Source organism: Bos grunniens, chromosome 2 (assembly GCF_055505025.1).
Source record: "Bos grunniens cultivar Pamir isolate PY7600 chromosome 2, Bosgru_T2T1.0, whole genome shotgun sequence".
Taxonomy (NCBI): domain Eukaryota; kingdom Metazoa; phylum Chordata; class Mammalia; order Artiodactyla; family Bovidae; genus Bos; species Bos grunniens.
Window position 1 is genome coordinate 18,069,226 of NC_141166.1, and position 19,964 is coordinate 18,089,189.

Below are 19,964 nucleotides of genomic sequence, written 5' to 3' on the forward strand. Positions count from 1 at the left end.
TCACCCCAGGCTGACCCCAATCCCTGTGGAAGCTGGGCCCAGAGAAGCCAGGGCTGGGGAGCAGCCTGGCAGCCGTGCCCTGTCCCTTGAAGACACGCAGGCAGGGGCTAAGGTGTCCCCCTAGGCTGTCCTTCCTAGCCCCCAAGTCCTAAACATGAAGGCTTCCAACACCACCCTCCTTTCTGTGGGCAGCAGTTCTGAATCCTAAACCCCAGATGTGCTGGAAGCCACGAGGGCCCTTTTTCAGAAGCTTGCTGCTCCTGGCGTGACACCAGGCTCTGAACCTCTGCTGTGGGTGATGTGTCCTCTTTCAAAGGTTCCTCACGCCCCGGCTCAGGCAGTGGCTCTTGACTTGTTTTCTTTTGTTGGAAGCTGAGCGAGTATGCAGACCCTCTGAGAGGGCACAAGAGCCCAGAGCCTCTTCCTGACCACATCCCCCAACCCCTGCCCAGGCCACATTCTAGCCATACTTAGGAAGGAACTCCCACCCCCACCCCAGGGAGCCCCTCTCCAGATCCTAGAGGAGAAGCCCTTCTGCCAGATGAGACTGATGCAAAACGGTTTGATATATGTGATCCCACCCCCTCATTTCACAGACGAGGAAGTTCAGCCCCAGAAGGGGAAGTGCCTCTCCCCAGAGTAAGGTGGTGACCATGCTGGGAAATAACATCTCACACCTCGCTCAGCTGCACTGGACTCCCAGGAGGTAACAGCCCCCAGGCGGCTCAGAAAACCCGATGCACCCGGAGTCCACCCACTGACGTTGGTCTCGGGGACCGCGAGGTGACTTTCCTTCGGGGTCTGGGCTCCATCGGCAACTGCCCCGACTCGCCTGGCCGTCTTAGACGTCAGGGACAGCAGCAGCCCCCCCGGGCAGCCTTCGTGACAGCAGCAGCAGCAGGGGAGGACTGGTCTGTCCCTGATTGCAGGTGACATTTTCTATGAATCCTCAACTTCCTCCTGATTTGACTCAGAGTGGCAGCATGGGCTGGGTGGGGAAACCTCGCTGTAGGCAGCCCAGGAGCCGTCCCCAAGGGAGCTCGACTTGCGTGTCCCCACCTCCCTCCCTCGGGTCGGCTGCCTGCTGCCCCGGAATTGGGGCCGGGAAAGCACCAAGAGGCCAAGATGACAAGCTCTAGGAATCACCCTGCAGCCACTGAGCAAAGTGCTCACGGCAGGCTAGAGCTGCACTCGGGAGCCGGCCAGCCCCTTGCCAGCTGGGTAATTTCCCTGGTCTCAGTGTACCTCTCAGGGGAATGGGAGCAATAAGAATTTCTTCCTCACAGAGCTCTTGAGAGCAGTAAGTGATGGAAGTGCTTGTCCCACAGCTGCCCACCCGTAAGCTTTCAGCAAGCTTTGGCCACTGTTATATCTTATAACTAGATTATTCTCCAACCATCATCAAGTGTCTCTTGGAGAAGCTAGAAGGGAAGTTACAGCATTTCTTACGAGTGGAAGCGGAGAACAGGAGGTGAAGGAATGTCTGTAGGACTGGCCTGGAATAGGCTGTGTGCTTCTGGGGCAGTGAGACAGGGGTGGAGGTGTGCTCAGGGCAGCCCTGGACTCCACAGAAGGCTTGGTGCTCTCAAATCTGGCCAGTCATCCCAGCTGCACAGGGCACGCCTATCACCCTGGAGCTGCTGCAGACCAGGCCATTCACTCGGCCCCTCTTTCATTGAATAAGTCCTTGTTGAGGGTCTGTTTTGCGTTTGCTTCATGAGGTGGTATAAAGTGCAAAGGATATATGGTCATTGTCCTGGGGTTGTTGGAGGAAAGCAGGGACTTGCCCCAGTGGCAGGTGGCCCTACCCGGCCATAGCAGGGAAATCACATCAGATGATGCTGGTGGTTTGTGAAAGTGGATTGAAGGAAGGGATGGGGTTTTTAGGATGGGAGGTGAGTCTGAGGGGATCAGACTGTTGGGTGGTGCCAGCTGCTGAAAGGAGTGAGAAAGGGGTTTACCAGATGGATAAACCCCTGGATTTACCAGGTCTTCTTGCTGGTGATAGGTTTTCCAGGTGGCTCAGTGGTAAAGAATCTGCCTGCCAATGAAGGAGATGCAAGTTAGACCCCTGGGTCAGGAAGATCCCCTGGAGAAGTAAACCCACTTCAGTATTCTTGCCTGGGAAATCCCATGGACAGAGGAGCCTGGTGGGCTACAATCCGTGGGGTCCCAAAAGAGTCGGACACAATTTAGAGACGAAACAACAACTTGCTGGTGATGCTAGTGGGGGTGAGGTAAAGGAAAGATGGAGAGGTCCAGGATGTGAGTCCATTGGAGGCCCCTCACTACCTGTTTGAGCTTGGGGGAGTGCTTTGGTTTCTGTGATTCTCCTTGTCTTCGTCTGTAAAATGGGCATAATTATAATAGCATCCCAGGAATGAGCGTATTGAGTTCCCTCCGTAGAGCACTTAGCACAGAGCTGGCCACATCTCAAATCCCTGAGCTCGTCTCTGCACTCCCCCACCCACCCCTACTCCACCCTCACCAAGCTTAGTGTGCAGCTATAGCAAAATTCTGGACTCCCGGAAATTCTGTGTGCTCCATCCCCTGTGTCCTGTTCTTTCTTAATCATGATCCCCAGAAGCCCAGCTCAGGTGTTAACCGATGAGTTTACTCACATTGAAGTGTTAGTAGCAGATAACTGCATTCAAATAAATGCTTATTTTCTGCCTTCAGGGCTCACCACTGCCTCCCCAGAGAAAACTGGAATTTCAGGCGAGGATGCTCCTCCTGCCATGACACCCCTTCAGCTGTCCTGATGCCGCTCTGCCACCAGCTGGCCCTCCCACCTCTGAGTTGGCTCACACCTCTGCTCTCTGTGTGGATGAAGGATCACGGCAGCACAAGAGAAGCTTCTTAGCCTGCAAACCACCTAAGGTTGCATTTTTCCCATTGCTGGTGTTTTCTGGAAAAGCCAGGACTTTCCAGAAGTGTGTGGCTTGGTCTGAGCCACACAGCTGGGTTTAGATGCTCTTGCTGTGGAGACATGGGATCAGGGCTGCCCCAAGAGGGGTGCTGGGTCCTTGAAGGTGTGGGTAGCTCTGGGTCCTGACAGCTGCAAGAATCACAGCCCAGCGTGGGGTCGAGTTGGCAGTCAGAGAGCCACCATGGGCCCCTGTCCCCAGGGCTGGGCGGTGCTGTGTGGATGAGAGAAGCCAGACAGGCCAGAAAGAGGCCCCACAGCCAGAGAGAAGCAGAAGCAGAGCAGGGGCCTCAGGGCTCTCAGGCCCATCCTCTTTCATGTACAAGATGTTTCCTCTCTTCACCAAACATTAGAAAAACACATATTGCCAGAATATTCTATCTCAGCCTTTTTTTTTTTTTAAGCCTTTCACATATGTGGATTTTTTTTTTATATAACATTCCAAATAAACAGATATTCTGCCTCTGCCTGCATATCTCTGGGGACAGAGAGCTCATTGCATGGCCAGTTGGTCTGCTCTCTGACTTCCAGTGGAAGATAGGTCTGCTTCCTACAACATCTGAAACTTCCTGTTATGGCCCCATGGAGTCATACAGTGGAGCCTATCTTGAGCCTTGGAGATGCTGATATAACATCTCCAGAATGATGGAGGCATCTCCAGATGACATCTCTAGAATAGCTATAGAAATATCTATACTTCTATGGCTTATGAGCAACGCTAGTCCTTCCTTTATGTCCTCCTGTGTTGGGGCATCCTAGGCTCTCCACATGATGCCCCTGCAGACTGACAGCCTCTGGGGCCTGGGTGCAGTGCAAGGGCCACTTGTCACATGTCCCCCATGTTCCTCTTCTAGAGTGTCTGTGTGTAACTGGGTTCACCTCATTTCTCACTGTCTTTCCTGTCTGCAAGAATACTTAGAAATGATTTTCCTTTCAGCTGTGACTTCACTGGTGTTTCATCTGTAAATATTTGTTCCTTTCCAATATTTCGGCACTGTACTTCTGACTTTATCTCTGACACATTACTTAAGAGACTCCTTAACAAGAATGCATGAAAATGCCTATTGTATATTATGATTAATACCGTCAGTGCTGCAGCAAATACTTGTGTTTTCTTACTGTCTGCAGAAAAACGATCTGAAAATTGAAAGGTGAAATTGCCATTGCCTTGGAGTCCTTGGCTGGGCCCGGGAATGGGATGAATTTGGTGAAAGATACTTGCCGTCTCCATAACAGAGTGTATTCCCCCGATTTATGACTTGGTCCTCACTAATTTGTTAGTTCTACATTATTAATTGAGCTGCTCAGAGCTCCAAACAGCTCTGTCTGCTTGATCAATGATATTCTAAGAGGGGAGCATCAGGGTCTCTATCTGCAATTGTATTTCTTTCTCTACTGTTTTGCATTTCTGCTTGTTCCCATCATGTACAGAAGTACATGGAACATAAATTTTGTATTTTAATTGTTTATTATAGCATTTGCCTTGTAGGGTCTCCGTATTAAAAAAAAAATGACACTGTCACATTTCCTTCCTTTCTAGTGGTCTGTGTATCTGATAATCCATAGATGATCTCATCATTTTACTCAGCTTATGCCTTTTTTTTGGGTGTTTCTTATCAACACAAGATGATTGGGTTTTAATTTTTTTGATCAGATTCCCCCCTTGACAGGGAGTATTGCAGTTAATATAATTATTAGTCAGTATGGCATCACCGACTCGATGGACACGAGTTTGAGTGAACTCCGGGAGTTGGTGATGGACAGAGAGGCTTGGCGTGCTGCAATTCATGGGGTCGCAAAGAGTCGGACATGACTGAGTGACTGAACTGAACTGACTGAACTGATTATGATTTGATTGTAATTGTTACATTTGTCTAAACCTCCATGGGGTTGCCCCTCTGCTCTCTATATTGAGGTATTGCAGTTTTTTCACTTTGTTTCTATAGTGAATTTTCTCTTCCTTTTGTCCCTTTAAAATAGACAAGATAATTTAGCCTAAATAACCACTTTAGAAAATAGTCAAGTTTAATGACTACATTTATTTCTATTAATAGCTCTCTCAACTTTGGGAGAATTGTGCTTAAAGATCTTCCCTCCTCTTCACCCACTCTCTGGCCCTTGAATGATCATCTGGCAGTTTGAGTCTCTTTCACATGGTTCCTTCCTCCTTAAAGTGAAGTTGCTTAGTCGTGTCCTATCTGCAAACCTGTGGACTGTGTCCAGGTATTTTCCAGGCAAGAGTACTGGAGTGGGCTGCCATTTCCTTCTCTAGGACATCTTCCCGACCCAGGGATCGAACCCGGGTCTCCTGCATTGCAGGCAGACGCCTTACCATCTGAGCCACCAGGGAAGTCCTTCCCTTTATGTTACACACAATTTTGATGATGTGATGACTGACATGCAGGCAGAGGAAACCTTGCTTTTATCATGGATTGGTTTCTTGTGGCTATTCTCTGGTCTCTTAGGTGGCACCGGCTTTTCGCCTGTCCAATTCCTTGTCATATCATGCTTTGTTCTCAAGTTCCTCTGATGCTACATGTTGACATCTTTGACCTGGCAAGATGTATGCCTCATCAGCTGAGTATCTTTCAGTTCAATGCATTCCTTTAAATTCTGTGTAAACCTCCCTTCCACCCCCGCCGTGCCTCCAACACAGACTCAGATGTTGCCTCTTTGAAAGGAAAGTCAAAAGCTGTTGCTATTTTTCTTCTTTTGCCCCAGCATTTAATACATTAAACCATTTAAAAATTGTTTTCATTTCATTATTAATTAGAAAAATACACACACACACGTAGAAGAAAAAGAGAGATAAAGATAAAAGATTTAGAAATCACTCACCATTTAACCGTTTGAATGCAACCAGTGTTTGGCATATGGAAATTTTTTTTCTAGGTTTTTTCCTTGTGTGTGGGTTTTTTTAATCATATTTGAAATCATTCTGAATGTATAGTTCTGTAGTTTGTGGGTTCTTTATTTAGCGTAGTCAGCATAGACATAATATAGTCAGGCAAAAATTTTCCATTGAGTAGATTTACCGTAGTGAAATTGAGCTCTTGTTGACATTTAAGTGAATGCATGTATTTTTTGCTATGAGAAAAAGATGCTAAAGTGAACATATTTCCGTACACATTTTTTCCTTTTTTTTTTTTTACATAATTTACTTAAGGTAAATTTTTAGAATCTCTGAATGAAACCTTAAAAAAGATTTCTAGGGCTTGTAATATAAGTTATCAATTTCCCAAAGTTGGGTACATATCTGTATGCTCACTAGCATATTGATGATTATTTTATGGAATCCTTGTCAGCATCTCTAGATAATATAAGCAAAAAATTTATTTCTTCGTAAATCTTATGGGAACCACTTGTGTCTTTTTCTGTTAATCTATTGTGTGTCTTGATATTACTCATTTTTTAACACTTTTCATAGCAAAGGAACATCATTTATCTAACTTATTTGTTGTATTTGCTTTCCTTCAGTATATTCTTAGATGTTAAGCTTTTTTAAACAAAAAGAAAATTTCTAATTTTTGTACAGTCAAACCTGTTCTACCTGTTTTCTGATTCTTTTGCTTTTCAATTATTTTAAGTTGCAAAGAGCTTTTCCTTCCTTCCACTGGCTTTTATGAATTGGCCACTAAGTTTTCATGTAGTTTTACTATGGTTTGATCTCCTGAAGTTTTTTTCGCTTATGAATTTGGAATTTCTTTTTCTACTAGGTGTGAGATGAGGATTCGAAAGTTAGTTTTTAGCCCCCAAATTCTTCACTGATAGTCTTAACATCATTTATTGACTAAGCTTTCTATTTGAGTTATTTTTTATTTATTGTTCTTATACTTTTCCCTTTTTATTGATTGATTTTTAAAATTTTTATTGGCGTTTATTTGCTTTACAATGTTGTGTTAGTCTCTGCTGTACAGTGAAATGAAGCAGCTGTATACATGTATATATGTATATGTGTGTGTGTGTGTGTGTGTGTGTGTGTGTGTATACATGTATATATCCCCTCCCTCTTGGACCTTCCTCCCACCCCACCCTCCCATCCCTTTAGGTCATCACAGAGAACCAAGCTGAGCTCCTTCTGCTATACAGCAGGTTCCCACTAGCTATCTATTTTATACATGGTAGAAGGCAATGGCACCCCACTCCAGCACTCTTGCCTGGAAAATCCCATGGATGGAGGAGCCTGGTAGGCTGCAGTCCATGGGGTCGCAAAGAGTCAGACATGACTGAGTGACTTCACTTTCACTTTCACTTTTCACCTTCATGCACTGGAGAAGGAAATGGCAACCCACTCCAGTGTTCTTGCCTGGAGAATCCCAGGGACAGGTGGGGCCTGGTGGGCTGCCGTCTATGGGATCGCACAGAGTCGGACACAACTGAAGCGACTTAGCAGCAGCAGCAGCAGCAGCAGTGTATATATGTCAATCCCAATCTCTCAATTCGTCCCACCTTCCCCCTTCCTCCTCTGTGTTCACATGTCCATTCTTTACATCTGTGTCTCTACTCCTGCCCTGGAAATAGATTCATTTGTACCATTTTTTCTAGATTCCACATATATGCATTAATATATGACATTTGTTTTTCTCCTTCTGACTTCACTTTGTATGACAGACTCTAGGCCCATCAACATGATGGAGAGGATGTGGAGAAAAGGGAAACTTCATGCGCTGTTGGTAGGAATGTGAATTGATACAGCCACTGTGGGGAACAGTATGGGGTGCCTTAAAAAACTAAAAATAGAGTTACCATATGACTCAGCAACCCCACTACTGGTCATATACCCTAAGACTTAGTCTTTCAGTTGTATCCTATTCTTTGAGACCCCACGGACTGTAACCTAGCAGGCTGTTCTGTCCTTGGGATTTCCCAGGCAAGAATATGGGTTGCCATTTCCTTCTTCAGAAGATCTTCCTGACCCAGGGGTCGACCCTGCAGGCAGATTCTTTACTGCTGAGCCACCAAGGAAACCCATAGTCTGAGAAAACCATGATTCAAAAGGACACTTGTATTAATTCAGGGGAATACCTCATTTCTTCTTATTGTTTCTGTTAATTGTCTAGCATGTTGTTTGGAACTTCTGGGTGTCGGCAAGTGTCCAGTTTCAATAAGAATGCCTCTTTTTGTTTGTTTTTTTTTTTAAACTATTAAATGCAAAGTTGGCCGTTAGTGTGAACAGGTTACTCTTTATCAGGTGTAAGAAGTATCCTTCTCTTCCTTCATTTAAATGACTTGTGGAAAAACTATCATACAATGCGATGGCTTTTCATTTTTGTCCTAATGATGTAACGCACAATATTAGCAAATTTCCTAACATTGAAAAAAGGTCTTACATTTCTGTGGTGAATATGACTTGGTAAAATGATGAGTTATAATTTTAGTATATTGAGTTCTATTTGGTAATATTTTAACTCAGATATTTGCATCTATTTTCATACATGCATTTGAGCAGTTTTCCTCTTTTGTGCTACATTTGTCAAGTTTTGGTGTTTGGGTAAATTAGTTTTATAACAAATTCTTGATTATCATTATCTTGTGTATCTGAAACTATTTATAGAGTATGGGAATTATCTGGTCCTTGAAAGTTAAAATATGCTAGAGCCCCCCACCTCTAGATATATTAAAATCTATTTATTCTTTGATAACATTCTCAGTTTTACTCATGGCTTTTGATCTAATCAATACCACTTGTGTTAATTCTTGTATTAATTGTGGTAAGTTATGTTTTGCCCTTAAATTGTCAACTACTTCATGGTTTTTAAGTGGATTAGTAATGAGGTAATTTCTTTTTATTTTTTTCTCTCTCCTCTATTAGTCTTAGAACACCTTCTCGTTTGTAGTTTTGCTTGAATCTTGTTTATCGATCACAATTATTAGAGGTGTTTGTATTGTTTAGTTTACTCTTCACCTCCCTCTCTCTGCCAAAGAATTAAATTTACAGATTCTGGTTATTTTCCTCTTTGCTAATTCTTTTATTTTCACTTTTATCTTTATAAAAATTTCCTCAATTTCTCTATTACTTTAGTGTTCTTTTTTTCCCTAAATGCCCATGTTGACTGTTTCAATCATTTATTTAGTTTTCTTAAAAAAAAAAAAATTCAAGCTGTCTGGGCTATGTATTTATCTCTGAGAATAGTTCCAGCTGCATCTTGTGAAATTTTTTTTAAACAATCAATCCAGAAAGCTCTTGTCATTGTTGACTATGCCCCATGCATTTTGTTTTGTAATCCTGGCTTTACTTCGTTTTTAAAAAGCCAATTTTGTTTATATCCTAGGCTTCTGTGTATTGTGGTCAGAGTACATACCCCACAAAATTTCTGCTTTTCTTTTAATGGAAAGCTTTGTTCTTGCTAGACAGGTAATTTATCTTAACAACTTTTTCTCGGATACTTGAGAAAAAACCAGACTATTTATTTAAAATAAAATCTAAGATATTAATTAAATTATATTCATTACATTATTTATATAATTCTGTATCCTAATTTACACTTTACCAATTTGATCTGTTCAAATCTATTCCACATTAAAATCTGAAACTGCCATATTTTTGCCAATGGCTCTTGAATTTTAACAGTATTACTTTATGTACTTTTATACAACATCATCTAGTGCATAAATTACTATATTTGTCACAATTTTTCTTTTATTAATATAAAATAAGCTCTTAATCCTGATGTGTAGTTTTATTCTTAATTCTACAGTGCTAGGTATGAATACTGCCACTCGGACTTTCCTTTTGCTCATATTTGTCCGATATCTCATCCTGGGACTTTTACTTTGAGTATTTCTGTCATTAAGTAAGTGTGTCCTTTACAAGCAATAAAGAATTGCATTTTATTTTGTAATTGAACTGAAAACATTGGTTAATTTTTAAAATTTTAAATCTCCAAAGTTTATTTGGAGAATGTAATTTATTTTATTGATGTAATTTCTATGCTTGGTTACTTTTTCCCATTCTATTACTCCTTGACTGTTTTGTCTGATTTGTTTCTCTTTATCAACTTTAGTGATTTTGAGGATAAGCATCCTGTTTTTAATAGTCAGTTGTTAGGTCAAGGTTTAAAAAATCTTACGCTTTCTGTAACTATCAAAGTTAAAAAAGAAGACAGAACAATGACCTTTAATTTCCCTTTTATGTAATGTTTTCTTTTCCTGTGTCCCAGTACTCTCTGTCATGCTTGCCCTCTGCAACCCAAGAATATCTTCCTTCTTCATTACTTTATCTGAGGTATTACAGCTTGTCTTTTTTAAAGACATGGAAGATCTCTTAGGGCTTCCCGGGTGACACTATTGGTAAAGAACCCACCTGCCAATGCAGAAGACACAAAAGATGCTGGTTCAATCCCTGGGTCAGGAAGATCCCCTGGAGGAGGGCATGGCAACCCACTCCAGTACTCTTGCCTGGAGAATCCCATGGACAGAGGAGCCTGGTGGGCTACGTCCACAGGGTGGCTCTGAGTTGGACACTACTGAAACAACTTAGCATGCAGGCAAGATCTCTTTTACTTTTTTTTTCTTCTAAATCTGTAACTATATTCATCATAGCTTTGGTCTCTTTCCAGTTTCCTGCTTCTGATTCTCTGAACTTGCCCATCTTGATGTTTGCATCTTTTATTGTTGGCATCTCTTGGAGAGCTGAAGTTCTGCCTCTTGGAGGCAGTTTCCCCCCATCCCCTCTGAAAGCCATACATACCTAGTTGGCTTTTTATGATCTTCACACCTGAACAGCCACCCAATTGGGCATGAAGTTCTTATGCTCAAATTTAACCCCTTGAAACTTTTCTGGTGTTATTTTTTTCAGAGAGGTTTCCAGGAAACTTGGTTTATTTATTCACAAAGTTTGTAAGCTTTTATATTAATGACATTTAAAGATGTTAAGTACTGGAGGAGGGCATGGCGACCTACTCCAGTATTCTTGCCTGGAGAATCCCCATGGACAGAAGAGCCTGGCGGGGTACAGTCCATGGGGTCTCAAAGAGTCAGACACAACTGAGCGACTAAGCACAAAGATGTAAGTGGGACATCTGAGAGTGGCTTTCTTTCCAAAAACTGCATAAAACATGGTTCCTCTAATCCAAGTTCTCGTCTTCTCTGTGGTGTAATTCAGCCTGCCTCTCAGGCATCAGCTGCTTGCGGTTAACAAAGTTCCTCTCGGGCCCTTCAGGTCTGTTCACAGACTCAATTTGCTTGATCCATGACCTTTCCCCATTCATCTTATTTCCTTCCTAGTATGAAGCTGGGACCAGGGCCCTGGTGACTGACAGTCCAACTGGGGTCATGCCCACCTTGAGCTGGTTCTAGCCAATGACGGGGCTCTGAGGAGGCACTGGTCCTGGGAGATTCCTGCTGGACATGGAACTTGAACAGGTGACTTGTGCTTCCAGTATCTTCGATGACCTGAAGAGGTCTTCATCATTCTTAGAGCTGCACTATGGTCTGAAGTTCTTCCTACCCAACTCTTCCTTCTCTCTCTCCTTACACAGGTGTCAGACTGCTTTGCGTCTGAGGGCTCTTCCTGTCCACTCCTATTTTTGTTGTTGTTTAGTCACTAAGTCCTGTTCGACTCTTTTGTGACGCTATGGACTGTAGCCTGTCAGGCTCCTCTGTCCATGGGATTCTCTGGGCAAGAATACTGGAGTGGGTTACCATTTTCTCCTCCAGGGGATCTCCCTGATCCAGGGATCAAACCCACAGTCTCCTGTATTGACAGATGTGTTCTTTACCAGTGAGCCACCAGGGAAGCCCGTACACTCTTGTCTCTCGCCCTTTATCACACTGGCCTTTCCCTTAATATATCTGTCAAATGCCTAAAACTGTCTCAGCATTTGCTTCTCGGCCTCCCCCCTGCACCATCTTACAGTTGATTCAATCAGTTGATTCAGTTGATTTGAGCGGATCCCAGAGCTGGCCAGAACAGGTGCCATCCACAGCCCCAGACAACAGGTCTAGAGTGGGAGGTTGCTAGCCACCACTTCAAGTGGATTGCTTTTTATTTGCAGCCCATCTTTGGGGGAAAAAAAAATGACTTTTACATCTTGCTGCAGCCTGGAGGTTTTTTTAATCTTATTCCAATGAAGTTCCTGATCTTTTTAGAAAAAAGATTGTTCCCTTTCAGAGGGAATTCAGGGGATTAATTTTTCAGATTCTTTGCTCACTCTACCATTAGCTGGAAGTATTTTTTTTCAACCTGGTTTCTTATTGCCAATCCATGGTGTGCTTTTCTAGCTTCAAAAATTAACATTTGAAAAGCTCACATTTGAAGTCGTTCAGCAATTCAAATGTGACCTTTAGGATTTCCCTGCTGGAGGACACTGATAGCTGACTTTTATCTTTTCCACAGGAATACTTGTACACGAATAATTGGTACAGTCAATTCAGACAAGCACTGGAATCTTAGAACCATTTTTTTTTTTTTACCATTTCTGTTAGTTTTTCATCAATTTGTTCAATTCACCCATGTTTTGGGCTTGAATTTGGGTTTATCTTTAAACATCACTAATTTTTTTTTCCTTGGCCACTTTAGTTCTAATCTTTGAATCAGAAGCAATGAGCTGGGTTCACCCATGGAGTCTGCGTGAGCATGACCCAGCCCCAAACGGATGCCCCAGGTTCCGTTTTTTTGCAGTCTTGTCGAATCTCTTTAAGCACAAGCTTGTATTTGCTCTTATCTTTGTGGTTCTTGGTTTTCTGTTGTTTCTGATGTTGAAGGTGACTTCTCTTAGCCAAATGAGTCTTCCTTTTTGGTGCTGCAACACTTTCAGTTAGATCCAAATTGGGTTCTTTTCTGTTCTTTTTGTCATTTTTGAAACTTATCTTGTTGGTTCCAAACTATTCTAGCTATTTTTTTTTGAGATAAGCGTGTTGCATAGTTGGGGATATTCAGCTGGGAGAGGGCAACCCCCCAGCTTACAGTTAATTTATTCCAGGCTTCTAGGGTTGGGGCAGTTAAGTTCCACCTGGGACTTACACTGCGCAACTCCAGGAGGTGCCATTCACACAGACCACAGGAGTCTGAAGCTTCTGATATGAGTCAGTACATTTTCTTAGATCTTCCATGACATAAACCTATAAGAAAAGTTAGCACATAGGAAAGTGTTGAATTTCTGGAAAGGCACCAAATAATGTATATTATATATTTACTATATAGTGCTCAATGGATGAGAGATTAAATATATATATATATATACACACACATACACACATATATTTCTGTTTTTGCCAGCAGTTAGAGAGGATTTGGGAATGGCATTCTATACAGGGTCTTAAAAATACTCAACTGCTGCCTTCCCAAGGGCTTGTGATCTCCATCTGTCTGCTGGTATCCAGCGACCATCTGCAGCCACACCTGCAACCTCGGACCTCTTGTTCCTGAAGCCAGCTCTAATTTTCTCTCTGTTCAAAGGCCTTTCTTTGCCTTAGGGAGACCTCAAGCCTTCACTTCACTTCCCGGTGACTCAGTGGTGAAGAATCTGCCTGCAATGCAGGAGATGGAGGTTCAATCCCTGGGTGGGGAAGATCCCCTGGAGGAGGGCATGGCAACCCACTCCAGTATTCTTGTCTGGAAAATCCCATGGACAGAAGAGCCCAGTGGGCTACAGCCCATGGAGTCACAAAGAATTGGACATGATTTAGCGACTGAGCACACACACATGCACAAGCCCTCACTTCACTCCCTTTGGGCATGTTTTTTCTTCCATGTTTTTCCAGTCTCTGTATGGTTTTCTTCTTGGAGAGCAAGAGGCTCTAGCAGCTTCAGGCTTTATCCTCCCAATTTCAAATCCCAAAGAAAAAGCCCCAACACCCTTCCTAGAAACCCAAGCAAGAGGTTCATTACTTTTCATCTGCTCTAGGTCAAATATTCACCCCTGGACCTATAAATGAACCAATGACAGTGTCCTGGGGAATGTGATGCACTGATTGCCACCAACTGGACAGTTAGGGGTGGGGTCAGCTCTGTCCAACCTTAGGGGTGAGGGTGAGGTGGAGCAGAGGGGCAACATACAAAGAGGAACTGGATTCTGAAAACAGCATTTGAAGCTGTACAATCTGCAGCTAAAGTCAGCAGTGCCCTAGTTTTCTTGTTTCCAGTCCTGTGAAATTCTCTTTGATGAAACCAGTTTGGGTCAGGACTTATGGTCTTGCTGATACTTTCAACAGAAAGACTTCTGATCAGAGAGAAGGGAACAGAGAAAGGGTCATGCGTATTCTGTTTTTGTAAAAGATAAAGACACATACACACACGTATGTACGTATATATCTATCTATATATATATACACACACACACACACACATATATATATATATATATCACAGTGATTACATCTGGGCAACAGAATTAGAAGGTGATTTTCCTTCCTGTGTTTTCTAATTGTTGTTTGGAGAGCATAGATTGCTGTGTGATAAAAGGGATGTGTTCATGAGTCTCGACAAAGTTGTTTGACTCCATTAGTTCTATAGAGTAAGAGGAGCTTCATCTCATCTATTGTTGACATTGTAGGAAGGAATATGAGCCAGCAGAACCACAGCGAAAACTGCTCCTTCAACGATGTGAAACAGCTGATGGAAACCGTGCAGTTGGCTGTCCACATCCCTACCTTCATTCTCGGTCTGCTCCTCAATGTGCTCGCCATCCGAGGCTTTAGCTCCTTCCTGAAGAAGAGGTGGCCTTGCTACACTGCCACCTCCATCTACATGATCAACCTGGCAGTCTTTGACCTCCTGCTGGTGCTCTCCCTCCCATTCAAGATGTTCCTGTCCCGAAGGCAGGGCTCCTTCCTTCCCTTCTGTACTCTGGTGGAGTGCCTCTACTTCATCAGCATGTATGGGAGCATCTTCACTATCTGCTTCATCAGCCTGGACAGATTCTTGGCCATCCGGTACCCAATCCTGGTCAGCAACATCCGGTCTCCCAGGAAGATCTTCGGGATCTGCTGTATCATCTGGGTGCTGGTGTGGGTCGGGAGCACTCCTGTCTATAGCTTCCATGGCAAAGTGGAAAATTACACGTGCTTCAATAACATGACTGATGGCACCTGGAGCGCCAAGGTCTTCTTCCCTTTTGAGGTCTTTGGCTTCCTTCTGCCCATGAGCATCATTGGTTTCTGCTCCTCCAGGAGTATTCACATTCTGGTTGCTCGTCGGGACCACACCCGGGACTGGGTCCAGCAGAAGGCCTGCATCTGGACTATTGCAGTCAGCTTGGCTGTCTTTGTGGTCTCCTTTCTCCCCGTCCACCTGAGTTTCTTCTTGCAGTTCCTGGTGAGGAATGGCTTCATCGTGGAGTGCAGAGCCAAGCAGAATATTATCTTGTTCCTGCAGTTGTCCATGTGTTTCTCCAATTTCAATTGCTGCCTGGATGTTTTCTGCTACTACTTTGTCATCAAAGAATTCCGCATGGACATCATGGCCCACCGGCCTTCCAGGAGCCAGCTAGTCCACCAGGACACCCTGACCACCATGGCTAAGGGAAAAAAGTCATGCCTGGAGGAAGGAAACCTCAACCTAAATTCCATAGTGAATATCCCTTCCCAGGACCCTGATGTGGTGGGCTGACAAGTGGTGCATTTACTGGTGTGCCCTCCCTCTGATGGTCACTTGAATGCCATCTTTGCTCGCTGTGGCCCCAAAACCTTTCCTCTGAACTCAGACAACTTGACATAAGCCACTCAGTGTCAGTATCTGGGGAACTCTGAAGAACCCAGGTGAATTCTCAATTTCTCAGTCTCCAAAGCAGGAGGCCTTTGACTATGTGGATCACAACAAACTGGTAAATTCTAAAAGAGATGGGAATACCGGACCACCTTACTTTCCTCCTGAGAAACCTGTATGCAGGTCAGGAGGCAGCCATTAGAACTGGACATGAAACAACTGGTTCCAAATTGGGAAAGGAGTACATCAAGGCTGTATATTGTCACCCTGCTTGTTTAACTTATATGCAGAGTACATCCTGCAAAATTCTGGACTGGATGAAGCTCAAACTGAAATCAAGATTGCTAGAAGAAATATCTACAACCTCAGATATACAGATGATATCACCCTAATGGCAGAAAGCAAAAAGGAACTAAAGAGCCTCTTGATGAGGGTGAAAGAGAAGAGTGAAAAACCTGGCCTAAAACTCAACACTTGAAAAACAAAGGTCATGGCATCTGATCCCACCACTTCATGGCAAATAGGTGGGGGAAAAGTGGAAACAGTGACAGATTTTATCTTCTTGGGCTCCAAAATCACTGTAGATGGTGACTATAGTCACAAAATTAAAAGATGCTTGCTTGCTCCTTGGAAGGAAAGCTATGACAAACCTAGACAGCATATTCAAAAGCAGAGACATCACTTTGCCGACAAAGGTCAGTAGAGTTGAAGCTGTGGTTTTTCCAGTAGTCATGCATGGATGTGAGAGTTGGACCATGAAGTAGGCTGAGTGCTGAAGAATTAACGCTTTTGAATTGTGCTACTGGAGTAGCTCTTGAGAGTCCCTTGGACTGCAAGGAGATCAAACCATTCAATTCTAAAGGAAATCAACCCTGAATATTCACTGGAAGGACTGATGCTGAAGCTCCAATACTTTGGCCACCTGATGCGAAAAGCCGCCTCATTGGAAAAGACCCTAATGCTGGGAAAAATTGAGGGCAGGAGGAGAAGAGGACAACAGAGGATGAGATGGTTGGATGGTATCACTGACTCAATGGACAGGATTTTGAGCAAACTCTGAGGGTTACTGAAGGACAGGGAAGCCTAGGGTGCTGCAGTCCACGGAGTCACAAACTGTCAGACACGACTCAGCAACTGAACAACAACAAACACACGAGGCAGAAGAACTGAGAGAAAGAGACCATCTGAATAAGGCTGTTTTCCAACTCTCCTCTGTCCTTCTGTTAGGCTAGAAGATTCTGGGAAGGAAGAGAGTTAGGAGAGAGAATCAGGAGGGTTGGGCATGGAGGAAAGATGGAGTGGGAGGGACTGATGAAGCTCCTTTTTAGTTTGGGATCCCGGGGTGGAGTGGTTGGACTTTCTGGTCTCTTCTGGGGCTCTGTTGACCAATGACCACATAGAGATGCCAGCAGAGGGGGTGACTGGGGAGAGCAAGTATGCACAGAAAACCCCAAGTTTTCTTTGGGCCTTGGAAAGGCCTGAGAGGTCACCCAAACCTTCCTGTCCCCAGGAGAAAGCTGCAGAGGGACTGAGGGGGACTGGTGTGGACCAGGCTGTGTGAAGCTGTGGACACTATGTGGAAGCAGTGGGGACAGAGTGAAAAGCTGTTGGTGGCACCTGAGAACCATGAGGGGACAGGATATACCTGGGAAAGGTAGGCGACAGAATAAGAGCTGGAAGTGGACAGCCCATTCCTCATTGCTATCTGAGCATCTGCTGCGTGGAGTTTGAGCACTGGCCCAGGGGGGAGGAGAGGCAGTAGTGGCAAGCCTGGGAGAAGAAAATTCCTGGACGTGACCAGCCTGCTCTGTTGAACAGGCTGGGACGTTGTTGGTTTAGTTTTAGTTTTAGATTTAGTTGGATTTCGTTTCCTTGAGAATGATAAGAAGGAATCTGGCTTGATTTGGTACAGCCAGAGAAGAGCAAGGTGTTTGACTTGCCCATCAGAGTCCTGGCTAGGCAGCTGGCCATGGTGGCACTGTTCACAGAGCTGTCCCTGTTCTGTGGCTGGGAGGGAGAAGATGAGAGAGCCAGGGACAGGGATGGAGGACCCATCACAATGAAACAGGGCTCCTGGCAGTTCCTGGCTGGAAACTGTAAATAATTGACTCAGGGTTTGGACTGGGCTTCTCTGATGCTCTAGACAAGGTGCTGTGGTGACAGCTGAAAGTCTGCAGATGACTCAGCTGCTCTGGGGAGTGAAATGATTATCAGGATAAATTATAGGGTGGTTTGCAAGATGGAGTGAGTGGGATGAAAAGTGACGAATGAGACGATGTGCACAGAGGGGAAGAAGTCTTTAGGAGGAAAAGAAGCCACCTTCTACCTGCAGCGTGAGAGGGGAGCGGATGGGGGGAGTGCAGTGGGGGAGAAGAGGGCGATTTAGATAAAACCCTGAGTGGGGATGAGGGGAGGTTGGGTAATTGCCCAAGTCTTGAAGTGCTGGGGTTCTGCGAGGGGTGGGGTGGGGGGTGGGAGTGGCAGGAAGGATGGAGGGCAGGGTGGCTTCCTGCCTGAGAACCCTCAATTTGACCGAGAGCAGTTGACGATCAGGAGCCTCGCCTTCTCTTGCCTCCCCTGTGGTCAGTGGTCAGGTCCCATTCCGTGGGGCTGGAGGGAAGGGTGAGGAAGAAAGGGTAGAAATGGAGCAGTGATCATGCCCAGGACCAGAGACTCTGGCCCTCAGACGGGGCTGCACGGGGTGCCAGATAGAGTCAGGGCTCTGTGGACCCCAAGATGAGTACTGCCCAGCTGCCCCAAGCCCTGAACACTGCTCCTCCTGCCTAGGGCTACATGGTCCCATGGCTATCCTGGACGGAGGCACACCTGTGCCACTCTCAGAAAGCCAGACATGCATCAGCAGGACACTCGGCTGGATGCTGTCAGAGCCCAGGGTGGGTGGAGTTATGAGTCGCCCCTCCCCCAGTTTCTCTCTTTGAGCCAGAAGCTGGGAGCCTGCCTGGTGGAGCTGAGTGGACAGTTCATGCCACCATTGCATTCAGGGCCAGACAGGCTTCTAAAGAGGAAAGGGATGAGGGGACCCTGACAACCCATCATCCCCAGTGATGGAGATGTCAGTAAGCATACAGTCTTGTGGGCAGCATGACTCTGCCTAAGCCAGGAGACAGAGGGTGGGAGGGGAGTCTAGACTCAAACTGTGTAATTAACTGTTAGGTGTAGGTCCTTGGGGGGATGTGATGGTATGGGGGGATGTGATGGTATGGAATGGATGTCACAACTGTGGACCTGTGGGTGAGCTGTGACTGATCTCAGTACTCTCGGGGGGAGGAGATGGATCTGCTGTCTCTCCCCAGGGGCACCCATCCTGGCCTGTGGGGTGGGGCTGGGCACAGGTCCAGTGCTGCAGGCCAGGCTTCTCTGTAGGAGGGTCCACCCTCGGGGCTCAGCCTGGCCCCTAATCAGCAGTCAGGCCCAGCTGACACAGGAGGGGCAGAGGGGCAGGATTAGGGTCAGGGTGCTGATGAATCCACCTGCAGCAAGTAGCAGTCTGTGAGTTGGGGACAGCTGTGGAAAAACCGAAATTGTCACCACTAAAATCAGTGCAGGCTTAGGGACGTCGTCTGGGCATATATGTGACCTTATTTGTACTCCTAATCTGAAAAACTCTGAGATACACTTGCTATACGGACATGTATGAAACTAAGACAATTAATTGGAAATGGCAATTTGATTGATCTGATTTTCCAAATAAATAGATTCCTGTGATGCTGAGTAATAAATAGATTCCTGTGATGCTGAATAACCTTGTGTTAGGCTACACTTATTGGCTCCAGAAAAGAGCTGGCAGCTGATGGCCCTCGTCAGGGGACCCAGTAATCTTGGTCAAAGGAACTATGAAAGGGCCAGGTCAAAGAAGCCACCTAGACACTGAGGCTGGGACCACAGAGAACTGCACTCTGGCCTCACAAGCATAGCTGGGACCTGTCCCAAGTGGCCAGGAGCCAGACCCTGCAGGGTCACAATGCAGCTCCTCACAGTCACTTGGATATATCTGGTTCTCTCTGGTGGCAGCTGGGCCCCCTGGACCCCACAGGCTGTGGTGCTGAGTCCACCTCACCCTGCTACTGCCGTCTTGTCCCACCACCACCATGATGCTGGAGCCACCTCCAAAGGCTCTGGTTCCTCTGCACACATTGTGCAGCCCAGCACAGGAGACCTGCTGACCATGAACAGGCTGAAGACACAGGGCCAGTTCTCCAGGAGCCTTCCACCAATGACCCCTCCCTGCTCTGACTGCCCACTGAGTGAGTCCATTTCGCCCAGGTTAGATCTGATTTTTCCTTCATGGCTCATCCCATGTGAGTACTTCTGACCTATCCAGCACTCCTTGAGAATGTGAACAGCCAGGTGCTGCCTGTTCTCCTGAGCCTC

The 19,964-nt window shown here is 45.3% G+C and overlaps 1 protein-coding gene across 2 annotated transcripts; it reads left to right on the forward strand.

Annotated features, from left to right (window-relative positions):
* Window positions 1-596: 596 nt before the first annotated feature.
* On the forward strand, window positions 597-19,335 carry GPR55 (G protein-coupled receptor 55). Of its 2 annotated transcripts, XM_086335835.1 has the most exons (3): window positions 597-929; window positions 2,680-2,880; window positions 14,422-19,335. In XM_086335835.1, exon 3 carries the CDS (start codon window positions 14,430-14,432, stop codon window positions 15,474-15,476), a length of 1,047 nt encoding a protein of 348 aa, XP_086191961.1. In that variant the 5' UTR covers window positions 597-929; window positions 2,680-2,880; window positions 14,422-14,429; the 3' UTR covers window positions 15,477-19,335. The 2 variants fall into 2 exon arrangements, with proteins under 2 accessions (XP_086191961.1, XP_086191969.1); XM_086335843.1 differs by lacking the exons at window positions 597-929; window positions 2,680-2,880 and adding an exon at window positions 11,153-11,290.
* The last annotated feature ends 629 nt before the right edge of the window (window positions 19,336-19,964 follow it).